Genomic DNA, 12017 nt, shown 5'->3' on the forward strand with positions numbered 1-12017 from the left:
GGGATATGGGGGGTGGGGGTGGGGGATGGTGTTTGTACAGATATTTTAAAAGAAAGGAAAGACAGATACAAGGAAACCGAACTCCAGCTTTTGATCCCTTGAACGGTCTTGGTGCACAGGGACTGTACTGTCTTAAAATTCTTGAGATTTCTGGGCCATCGGAAGGAAGAGGCTAAGGTCTCACAAGCCGTTCTTTTCTGAAGGGACCAGAACGTGGGAATCTTGGAAGAGCTTGGCAGATAAAATGCCCCTTTCCCTTGAGTCTCCCTTCCTGCTAGGGGCTGGATAGAAGCTGGTTTTCACCGGTTGTTGGGCTGACACACATCTCCTGCAAGAGTCTGATGGTATCTCAGATTTGGATGTCATGTGGTTCCCTGTTGTGAGAGGGGAAATGGCTGGAACAGGCCTTCTGCTGTAGGAACCTCAGTGATCCATAGTAACAAGCCACCCTCCTGTCTGATTAACTAATGAGTCTTTGAAACAGTTGGCATTCTCTGACCAATTCCCTATAATGGAAGCTCCTAGAAGGAAACTTGGGCATGGGCTTTTCTATCATTGCCCCACCCTTTTGGACGCTTGGCCAAAAAGCTGTAGGTGGGGTCTCAGTCCTGGATGTGCCGTGCTTATTTACTCGCGCAGTTTTTTCTTTGGGGAATGCGGTGCTGTTAATGAGGAATGTGGCCAGCAAGGTCTACAATTCTAAGTTTCTGCTCCTCCCTTTCTTCATTATAACACAAACCCTTCTTGGGATAAGGAATCAGGAGAGGAAGGCCTTTACACTGCTGTCCACCTTAGGAACTGAATTGCAAATATCCAGTGGGTCCCTTAGGCTTGGATGATGCTTTTAGCTCTTTTTTTTTTTAAAGTCATTTGTCAGGTACTAGTTTGAAAGCGCTAAATAGTTCTAGATTTGAAAGGATTGAAGTTGGAGACATTTTGTGGAGTATTTTTTGAGATCTGCAGAGTAAGACTAAGATGCAGTCCCATCCTGAAGCAGAGAATGAAATGGCTGTTTCTGTCTCTTGTGCTCCAAGACTTCCTTAGATTACCAATGAATCTTCCTTATAAATGATAATTACCTCTGTTTTCTTAAAGAGGAAGAAATAAAAACACTACTTTGGACTCAGTTATCTCCTATTCTCCTAATGAGGTGAGCAAAAAGTAAAGAAAAATATGAAGCATTTGTGCTACACACGAGTTTTGTCTGCTTGCTTGCTTTTAGGGGCTGGTGATTTAAATGTAATGTTTATCCAAAACATTTATCTTTGCTGCTAACTGAGTCTGAAACCCTTCTATTTCATAATTATGCTCCTTTCGACCCCTTCTATAATTCTCTACATTCTTAATTTTTCTTGTCTAACCAAATATGGCATTCCTTCCCTGAAATTGCATTTCATTGCTTGGTGCATTTTCCTCTAATGCACCTAGAGATTAACCAACCTTGAACTATGTTTACCCAGTGCCATCAGTTCACAGGGACTGGGTTACAGGTAAATTTCTTTTCTCTACAGAAAGGATCATTTTGTAATTTATAGTGCCAGCTTAGGAGGGATATCAGATACATTGGATCTAGAAAACAGCTTTCTATCAATCATCACAGAGGCAGTCCCAACCCATGCTATATTCAGTCTGGAAAATTAATTCTTCATGTAATCCCTAAACAAACAAAATTCTGTATTCCTAATAATACACTGACCCTTCACTTTTGATAACTAAACTAACTGTCTGTCTTGCTGAGCTCACAGTGAGCCTTGTCTACCAACCAGCCCATATTGTTTCTGGTGCTACTTAAATTGAACAGAACAGCTGTGGCTCACGGTTGCTAGGCAGCTAGGTCACTGACTGCAAAAGCAGATGGCTTCCTCTCTGTTCTGTCTACACCTATTTTGAAAAAGTGACTTTACAACCCCCCAATGATTCTTTGCAAATTTTCCCACTGTATTGCAGGTCGTATTTTCAGTGTGAATCCAAAGCAGCTTGTCTGGTTCTTTGCATTTTGGGGGGGGGGGGGGGAGGGAAGGGGGAGGTTGGGAAGGGAGAGGGAGGAGGGAGAACTTTTAGGATCTTTACATTGTGATAATGCTGTATTTAAAGAAAATATTTAAATGTAAAATTAAACAAATGCTCAAAAGAGTGATGTGTGATGCTCATCCCTGGCAAAATTCAATTCCACTTTTTTCTATGGGGAAAGGAAGCTGTCTATATAGAATTATATATTAGAATTAAGAGTTACTATCAAGAGCAGCAATATTTTATAAAGGAAAAATCCTTTATTCGATCAGAGCATCAATTAGTATTGTCTTTCCTCTTATTTAATATGCACCTTATCTTTCTAATGGAACTGGCCTCACTTTGTTTCCTGTCTTTCTTTCTTGGGATCTTTCACCAGCTGACATTTGTTTTCCATACCCAGTTCTACAAACTTTTAATGAAATTTCGACATTTATAGTCAGGGCCCTGAGATTTTATTTAAAAAACAAAGACTCGATTTTAGTCTAGCTCCATAATTTATACCTTCAATCACAGAACTTATGATATTGCAGTTTCTGTTATATAAAATGATTAGAACATTTAAGTAATTTGTAACCATTAGTTTAATTAAATCTTTACTTGTGGTTCAACAAGTTGGTTCATGCATTTACAGTAATTTAATTTACAAGTCACTGACATGTATACATACAAACAAAACTAAACTCAATTCATGGTACACTGTATGCGGGACCTTCCCATGGATAGTGCAGTAAGCCAGGCACTAACTGGTATTTTCCTGGCGTTATCCATGGCCCAAACACCCCAGCCATTGTGACTGTCAGTGATGGGTGAAATGGACAACACAGTGGAAGAAGCCAGGAATCTTAGGATCCACAAGGTAGCTATAGCCCAGAAATTAAGACAAGGTGGGTGAAACTGTAAACATGTGAAGAAAGGATAGCAGGATAAGAGGAGACATTCTCTTCCAGAGGAAAACGCTTCCTTTTTTTTCTTTTCATTACAGGATCTCAATAAAAGTTAAAAGTTAGAGAAGAATTATTGTAAAGGATGAACTTAAATTTAAAAAGGAATAGAGAAAAAGTGTTTTTCTCTGTCACTTTTAGAAAGGGACAGAATAATATTCTGGGGCATAAGTGCTTAAGTTTAGTTTTTTTGTTCTTTGTATTTAAGAATTTAATTCGGTGGAAAACCAGCCAGAAAGAGCAGCAGACGGAGCCTTAATAAATATGATATTAGGCTGTCTTCCTAGGACCTAAACTTGATTACAATCATAAATCAGTGTCCAAAGCACAGGGCTATTACCAGAAAACACTACTCAACACCATGTAGTTGGCTGCTTTCAGCTCTAGCTGAAAGGGAAATAACAGCTCTTTCTTCTACTTTGGGTGCCACACTGCAAGGCTTGCAGCATTTGTTCCTCTCTGCGTCTGTGGCTGGTGTGTGCTGTGTGGTCCCACGCTGCATCTCCAAAAAGGACAGAGGACAGTCTTCTTTCTAGCAGCTTCCTAAGTGCCTTGTCCCAGGGTAGTTGGTAGAAAATAAGACCACAGCATGCAGCAAGAGGGACATCTCAGTGTCTGAAAACACCAGCATTAGTTTCTGCATTAAGTAGAGGCTCTGGTCCCCAAAACCCACAGCTTTCTGGGTATGTGGGAGCATTTTCTGGGGAAATGGCTATGAGGTATCTTGATGTATATAAACTGATGTCAGAGACCAGCAATGGAGTGACAAGTACCAGTGGTCTGAAATCAAAAAATGAGTGTCCCAGGAGTCCCACCCACCCTTTAATTCTAGAGTGTATACACACACACATACGCACACACACACACACCCCTACCTCTCCATTCAACCCTCGATATCTTTAACAGGAGATAAGTGAAATTAATGTGCTGTTATTAAACATCACTGATGTCCTGGGATTCTGCTAGCTCCTGCATCCAGCAGCTGACTGGGACATTCCCCATCTATAAGGGACATTCTTTAGCTTACCACCCCATGCTCAAAGGCCAAGAAAATAATAAGACCTGAACTCACATAGGGCAGACCCCAACCAGATCAGGAGAGATAACAGCACTCAAAGTAGAGAAAATATAGGGACTTAATTCTTACTTTTCAGGCTACAGGAAAAATATAGCCACTGTGCCAGCCAAAATCGGCACCAGTCTTCGGCAAGATGGGTGGAATCCAGGCCACGGAGATAGCAGGCCTAAATGTACCCAAAGAATAGTTCCTCAGTAGTCATAGGGACAGGGAGGGCTTGGATAATGGAAATGGGTGATCTAAGAAACTCCTTTCAGTAAGTTAGAATTTCCTTACAACACACCTTTTACCAGAGCAATTTAGTCTAGTTTGAGTTTCTCACATGCTGGTTGAGGAGTCAATGAGCAGGGAAAGCTAGTAAGAGGAAAAAACAAAGGAAAATCTGAACCCTGGAGCTACTACAATATTTTGTCTTTAGGTTTGGAGTCCCAAGGAAAAAGAAACAGGCACCCAAAATATTGTGCACAGTTTCTAGACATAGTTGCTTATGAAGCTGAATTAATACAGATAAAAGGCTGTAGGAGGGGGAAGAGCAAGAAGTAAAGGACTCCATGAGCACAGAGCTCCCCATAGCTTATCACTAAAACAGAGCTCTCACCGATTTGACTTCCTGAGCAGTCAGCTGGCCAATCCCCAATCTTTTCAAAGCTTTGTCTAGCTGGTGAAGTACAGTGCTGTGTTTATTCAGACGGTATCTCAGCAAAACAGAGGGTAGGTGAGGTGTGAGAAGCATGGCCCGGCTCAAGGCTTTCTGTGACATGGCAGCACACAAGGACAGGGTTCACATACTAATCAATTAGGGAGGCTCAAGGTAAGTAAGGGCTGGGAGGGAAGAAAAGAAGACCCAAAGGACTTACCAGGTGTGCAGTAGAAAGATGAGACATAGCCAAGGGATAGACAGAAAAACATGTCCTCAAAGGCAGCAGATCATTTACAACCGGTGGATCACCCTTCTGAACCTTGCAAAATCAAGAGTGGTAATGGTTAAATTCTGACATTGTACCTGGGAGGAGAGAAATGGGATCCTCAGTGACACCCCTCCATCTAGCACCCTGTCAATCTGCTCTGTGTCAGTTTCAAGAGAAATTCTGGGAATCTGCTGCTAGAAAAGGTGAACCTGAATGTACCTTCACATACAGCTGTGTAAAATGCCACTGATGAACTGGATTGGGGATCAACAGGGTGGCCTTTTCCAAACAGCTAAGGATCTTTGGATGGGACTGCTTTCGTCGAGCATGGTAGATGTCTAAGAATTCCAGCTGCTGCTTTGAGGTCCAGAAATGATGGATCAGCAGTTGCCGGGGGTACAAGTACCTAAAAGCCAAAATATTGGTCAGTATCAGTTTATCAAAAACTAAAGCTTTCAGAAGACTGGTATCAGGAAAAGTTATTAATTGTTCTAGATGAGTTCCTAAGGAATAAAAAATATACCAACATAAAATATCTAGAGGAGTTTTTTTTTAGACCGAGAATCAAAAATTACAAATGGTGATAGCACTGTACGTGAGAGCCAAAGCATAAATCTTTAGAACCACGTTTGTGCATAAACATGAAAAGAATGCTGGTTGTGCATCAGTTTTGTTACTCATTCATCCATATAGATCTTCACCTAAGACAGCTAATCACAAAGGACGATGATTAAATAAAATTGTCAAAATATGTAAAGCATAATTTTTAGGTTTTTTTGCTCTGCTTCTTTATGATTAAGCTGCTACTTATAAAAGAGTCAAGTTGCTGCCACACAGAAATGTAGACCTGGCCCATCGCACTCAGGGGCTTGCTGAGGCGCTGAGGTGGCCTTCTGGAAGAATGAGATCTGAGGTGGTTCCCTCGATGTGATCCACCAAGGTTCAGAAAAATGAATATGCTATATCACATGAAACAGCAGGGAAAGATTATACTAGACTTGGAGTCAGAGAATGCAGGTTCAAATACCACATTCTGCCACTTCCTACACAAATGAACTGGGGCCTCCCTGGGCCTCATCTGTACAATGGGCTAAGGGCAGGTTTAGCTCTAGACAAGATATCTAAGGTCTCTTCCAATACTAAATCTATGATCCTGTGATCTCTGTGAAAATGCAGAGGCTTAAAAACTTAAATTAGTTTTATACTCACATCAGCAGGAAGACCAGGTAGTTGGCAAAGGGTGGGATGGAAATGATGCCCAGGAAAAGACACTTGACGATGTCTTGTCGGAACTGAGCAGAAAGCAAACAGCTGCAATTTCAGCCTAGGAAACGTCTTCCTATGATGGGCCTCCCCCATCCCACTTTGGAAGGGGCGCACTTCTAGGAAGTGCTCTGAGATACCTTACACCATCACAAGGAATGATGTTCACGTTTTGCTTCAAAGCTATCCACTAGTTTACTCCTACAAGTGTCTTTTTGCTCTGTGTTCAGCAGCCCATTTGGATTTTAGTGTTTACTTTTTAAATACAGAAGTCCCTTTTATCTATATAAAAGGTTCCTAAAGCTCCAGGGAAATAACAACTCTGACTCAGTCCATGCCTATTGAACAGGAATGACAAACTTCTGGTCTCACAGCCAGAAACATTAATGCAGCAGAAAATTTTTGTTCTTAAAAGAAAACTGTGTCCAATTTCTCCCATGCACCAAAACTCTCTGGTCCCTACCTGTCTCAAATGTTCCATGTCCCGATAGGAAAGCTGATGAAACATTACTTTTTTCTGCCTCATAAATGTCTTTATTCTTCTAGCTTTTTTTGCATCAGCCAAAAGCATCTGAAATCCTGCCTCATTAAAGAAGAGCACAGAGCATGAAGTTATATTCAAGTTGGAATCCTATCAACCCCCTACTTTACATGTATACTTATCCTTTATCATCCTATTCATCCTACATCCAAAAAACAAGTGTTTATTATTCATTCTTGACACTTCTTTAAAGACCACCTTAAATCTCTGTTCTCATCCTTTACTGTTCAGGCAAATCACTCAAACTAGGCTTGGGAATGGTAATAGCTTCTTTCTGTCTAATAAACTACAGGTGTTTTAATTTAGTGACCCATGATTACCATAACCATCCCCCCCAAAAGCCTTGATAATTTCTGTTGATTATGCCTCAATTGTTTTCTATTGTGCTTTACTAAAGGGACCCCGTACAATAATTCCTTTCCACCCAGCATAGAGCTGACCACTTTGAGCATTAAATTACTTGTGGCCCCATGAAGATAATGGAATACTATTGTTCTATTAAAAAATGAACAGGCTGACTTTAGAAAGGCCTGCAAAGATGTACATAAATTGATGCTGAGCAAAACAAGTAGAATCAGGAATATATTGAACACAATAACAGCAAGAATATGTGATGATCAACTATGAAAGGCTTCTCAGTAGTTGTGATCCAAAGCAATCCCAATAGACTTTTGACAGAAAGTGCTATGGAGACTGAATAAATCAACACATACTATGTTCACTTCTTTTTTCTATTTTTTTATCTCTCCCATAGATTTTCCCTTTGCTCTGACGGGAGAGAGAGAATCCCCCAACATGATTCATAAAGTAATGCGTATTAAAAAGAAATATTTACTAGAAAAAAATTGTGGCCTCACTTCAGACCCTGTGGGAAGTTGGGCAGACCCATCTCTGAGCTGCCCTTTTTATGCGGCGGAAGGGTCCCATTCCAACTACTGCACAATGAGTTGTGTGGCCAAGAAAAGCAATTTCAGAAGGGAGCAGCCACGGGCCCCTTCTGTATCAGACCCCGAGGCATTGTGTCCAGGTACCTCTGACACCTGGAAGGCTTACTCCTCAGCAGACCATGCTGTTGGACTGGTTACCGCCAGGATCCAACCTGCTGATCTTTCTCATCCTTACCCTTGGCCTGGCCTGGGAGCTGGCCCAGCGACTGCCATTCTTGGCCTGGGTTTTACCTTTCACGAAGACTGAATACATGACATAGAAGCGGGGAAAGCGGCGCTCCAAGAAGCGATTGTATTTCTCATTCATCACTTTGGTCTTGGCCACAAAAGAGGAAACGAGGCTCTTCACGTCCTCCCGGGGGGACAGGTGGAGCCTGAGGGGTCTGCATGGAGAGGAATTGCTATTAGGACGTGAGCAAAGCCCTGGGGACGCCTCGCAGAGCGAAGCAGGCGCGGGCGGAATAAGAGGCTGGAAGAGAAGACACCTAGGAAGGGAGGGAACACCACTGCACGGGCTGAAGATGAACTGCCTAAAGCTGGGCCTGAACAAACAGGCCCGGGACCGGACTTTAGTCAAGCCCTTCACCTTGGAGGCCCCCAGGCCGGGCTCCGACGCCCAGGCTGCAGCCGCAGGGAAAAGAAGGGTTCCGGGGGAGCAGGCGCACAGCCCAGGGAGACGGGTCTCTTGTATAACCTGGACAGCGCCATCTTGACACTGCGGGAGGGAGAAAAGAGGCGGTCGTGGGGTTAAAGGTCACTGAAAGACTGCGAGTACATTTGCGCATGCGCCTCCCGTAAGAGAGGATTGGCGTATCAGTTCTCCTGGCGCTGGTCTCTTGAACTAGCTTGTCTCCCGTCCAAGTAGGGAACTCAGAAAAAGGAGAACCTCGAGCGAGTCAGGAATGTTTTTGCCGGGGGCAACCCGAAGAGTAATCTTCCGGAAGTGCTACTGCGGGTCCTCAGAAAGGAGCGCAAGCGCAGTGGTCGACCTTGAGGTCCATAGGCCAGCGCCTTCGGACGCCGCCCGGTTCCAACATGGCAGCTACCAATACTTCGGGCCCAGGACGCTCCCTGGCGGCTCCTAGCGAACTCACTAGGCTCTGTCCCTCACTGTGGCATAGAATTAGGAAGACTTGAGTTCAAATTCTACCTTAGACGCTTCCTCGCTTTGGAACTCTGAGTGAGCCGCATAAACCTCAGTTTGTTTCGGCTTCCCCATCCATAAAATGGGAATAATATTAGCACCTGCTTTCCAAAATTGTTCGGAGGCTAAAACACGAAATGTAAACCACTTAGCCAAATGCCTGGCATTTAGTAGGTGCTTCATAAGTCTTCTTTTTTCCTTGTACAAATACCTGCCTCACTTTCTCCCACTGTACGATGATGAGGAGAAAGATGGGTCAGACCAATTAACTTAGGCTCATAAATTTTTTTAAAAAACATATTTTGATTATTTCAATAGAATTGGTTTCCTTATGTATAGGAGAATTGCACGTTTTAACATGTGGGGGAGGGAGGAAGGGAGGGGAAAATTTGGAACACAAGGTTTTGCAAGGGTGAATGTTGAAAATTATCTATGGATATGTTTTGAAAATAAAAAGCTTTCATTAAAAAAAAAAAAAACAAACAAACAAAAAACTAGTGACCAAAAAATTTCGTTTTCTTTGTGATCCTGTGTCACCCAGTAAACTTGTATGAATTTTATGTATATCAAAAGTGAATGTATCTGAAAAAATTAAAAACTAGGGGCAACTAGGTGGTGCAGTAGATAGACCACCAGCCTTGAAGTCAGGAGGACTTGAGTGCAAATCTAGTCTCAGACACTTAAAACTTCCTAGCTGTGTGATCCTGGACAAGTCACTTAACCCCAATTGCTTCAGCAAAAAAATAAAATAAAAACTATCTTATATATGTGTACATACATACACATACAGCTCTCCCAAAAGAACAGGACTCATGCAAGACTAACAAACTCTGAACTTAATTTTCTCCAAGGTCCCCTTTCAATTCTATCCCATTATAATTCGTTTATTCAGAGCACCTGTTATTCACATATAACAGAGAGCTGTGATTCCAGGACTATAGGAACTCCCAGGTGAGTAACTCCCTTTGCCAATGCAGATCACCACCTTCTCACCTAGATCACAGAGACACTGAGGAGTCCCGGGACCCAGGATCGTACAGGAAGGCTCTGGCAAAGGCTGGACTTAATAGCTTGGAGACAGGTTCTCCATACAGTATGCCTCTCCAGCTTGAGAACGACCCCTCAAACATTAAAGCACAGTAGGATTTAGAATTGAAAGAAACTGTTGAGGTCATGTAGCTCCTAGATTCTTAAATTGTGGTTTGTGTCTCATAACTGAATGTGAGGGTCTCAAAATTATAATGTATTATCAGTAAATGTTTGATTTGTATACCTATTTTAAAACCTACCTACTCAGAGTCTTGCAAAAATTTCTCAGGCAGAAAGGGGTTGTGAGAGGAAAATGTTTTTAACATGTCCTGATCTAAAAAAAAAAAAAAGGAAAAAAAAAAGTCCTGATCTAGCTCAATCCCAATACAGAAAGGAAACTGAGGCTAAGGAGAGGTAAAGTTCTTCTTGAAGGCCAAGAAGTTGCTGTTTTAAATAGTTTTCTTGTATATGTTCATACAAAACCTCTAACTCGGTAAATCCATGTTTTTATTGTGTTGCTAGGCTGGGATCCCAAAAGGTCTTGGTAAACCAGGAGTGATAAAATTGAATGTAATCTTACATTTAAAATGTAATTAGATGTAATTAAAGTAAATAAGGCCCTATACCTAGGTGCAAAAAAATCAACACTTCAAGGAAAAATAGAAACCATATTTTGCCATCATTTAAGTAAAAAAGACAATGTTAATTCTTTGATCCAACCATTCTGGAGATCAATTTGAAACTATGTCCAAAGGGTTATCAAACTGGGTGCACATCCTTTGATCTAGCAGTGTCTTTATGGGGTCTGTATCTCAAAGAGATCATAAAGGAGGGAAAGGAACCCATATATGCAAAAATGTTTGTAGCAGCTCTTTTTGTGTTGTTTGTGCTGTCAAGAAACTGGAAACTGAGTGGATGCCCATCAATTGGGGAATAGCTGAATTCATATACTATAGTACATGAATGTTATAGAATATTATTGTTCTATAAGGAACGATCAGCAGGATGATTTCAGAGAGGCCTGGAGAGAATTATATGATCTGATGCTAAATGAAGTGAGTAGAACCAGGAGATCATTGTACACAGCAATGGCAAGATTATAGGACGATCAATTCTGACAAATGTGGTTCTTTTCAACAGTGAAGTGATTCAGGTTGATTCCAATGGTCTTGTGATAGCGAGAGCCATCTGTACTCCACCACTGTGGGACTGAATGTGGATCACAACATAGTATTTTCACTTTTTGTTATTGTTTGCTTGCATTTTGTGTTTTTTTCCTCATTTTTTTCCCTTTTGATCTGATTTTTCTTGTGCAATGTGATAATTGTGGAAATATATATAGAATTGCACGTTTAACGTGTTACTTGCCATTTAGAGGAAGGAGTAGGGGGAAATAACAGAGAACAAAATTTGGAACACAAGGTTTTGCAAGGGTGAATGTTGAATATTATCTATGAATATGTTTTGAAAATGAAAATTTTAAAAATGTCAGTTCCCTTAGCATCTTTATGCTTGTCACTAGTGTAGCTAATATTTTACTACATTCTTCTGACAGATATGGAGAGTCATTGGTTTGCCACTTCCAGCAGTTTGCTTAGGGACACAAAGTGAGCCTTTTAATATTGACTTTAGGGATGTTTTTCCACCTAGTCTTCAAAGGAATCCTGAGAGATTTGGGGGGCATCTTTTCTTTCAAATCTCTAGGGAAAACAGGTATTAGTTTTTGTTTATTTGTTTGTTTTTAACCTCTACTTCTCCCTCTAAACTCCAATTTTTTTTCTTTATTTGTCACTGTACTTTTCTCCCACTTGTCCCTATGTAATATGCCTTTTAAAAATTAAATATTTTACTAAAAATATAATATTAAGATAAATATGGAAATATATTTTGAAGAATAACCTATATTGAATTACTTGCTATCTTGGGGAAAGGGAAAAAAGAGAGAGAAAAAAATTTTGAACACAAGATTTTGTAGAGGTGAATGTTGAAAACTATCTTTGTGTGTATTTAGAAAAATAAATAACTATTAAAAAATAATAACTAAAAAAAAAGAAAAGAAAGTCTACCTCTAGAGGTGGGGGATAGAGAGTGGGGAAGGGAGGGAAGAAGTAGAAGAAAGAAGCAGAAAAGATTATCAATTTATTGTTTTACAT

The 12017-nt window shown here is 41.0% G+C and overlaps 1 protein-coding gene across 6 annotated transcripts; it reads right to left on the minus strand.

Moving 5' to 3' along the window:
- Positions 1-2576: 2576 nt before the first annotated feature.
- LETMD1 (LETM1 domain containing 1) lies at positions 2577-9202 on the minus strand. 6 transcript variants are annotated; one of them, XM_051962811.1, is made up of 9 exons: positions 8278-9199; positions 7923-8074; positions 6667-6782; positions 6150-6232; positions 5160-5346; positions 4890-4991; positions 4631-4783; positions 4102-4198; positions 2577-3569 (listed from the first exon to the last, which is right to left on the minus strand). In XM_051962811.1, exons 1-9 carry the CDS (start codon positions 8397-8399, stop codon positions 3487-3489), a joined length of 1095 nt encoding a protein of 364 aa, XP_051818771.1. In that variant the 5' UTR covers positions 8400-9199; the 3' UTR covers positions 2577-3486. The 6 variants fall into 6 exon arrangements, with proteins under 6 accessions (XP_051818771.1, XP_051818773.1, XP_051818776.1 ...); XM_051962812.1 differs by lacking the exon at positions 2577-3569 and adding an exon at positions 3576-3734 and having other exon boundaries at positions 8278-9200; XM_051962813.1 differs by lacking the exon at positions 6667-6782 and having other exon boundaries at positions 7867-8074; positions 8278-9202.
- Positions 9203-12017: the final 2815 nt, after the last annotated feature.

The sequence above is a fragment of the Antechinus flavipes genome, chromosome 5 (assembly GCF_016432865.1).
Source record: "Antechinus flavipes isolate AdamAnt ecotype Samford, QLD, Australia chromosome 5, AdamAnt_v2, whole genome shotgun sequence".
NCBI lineage: Eukaryota > Metazoa > Chordata > Mammalia > Dasyuromorphia > Dasyuridae > Antechinus > Antechinus flavipes.

What these genes read in the sequence shown, in the direction of transcription:
- LETMD1 (XM_051962811.1), bottom strand. Translation starts at nt 8,399, where the DNA reads ATGGCGCTGTCCAGGTTATACAAGAGACCCGTCTCCCTGGGCTGTGCG. An exon ending in TACCTGGTCTTCCTGCTGAT is followed by an intron (nt 5,347 to 6,149) that starts GTGAGTATAAAA and finishes TTTGGCTTTTAG; the next exon opens with GTACTTGTACCCCCGGCAAC. An exon ending in TTTTTCCTGTAGCCTGAAAA is followed by an intron (nt 3,570 to 4,101) that starts GTAAGAATTAAG and finishes TGGTGTTTTCAG; the next exon opens with ACACTGAGATGTCCCTCTTG.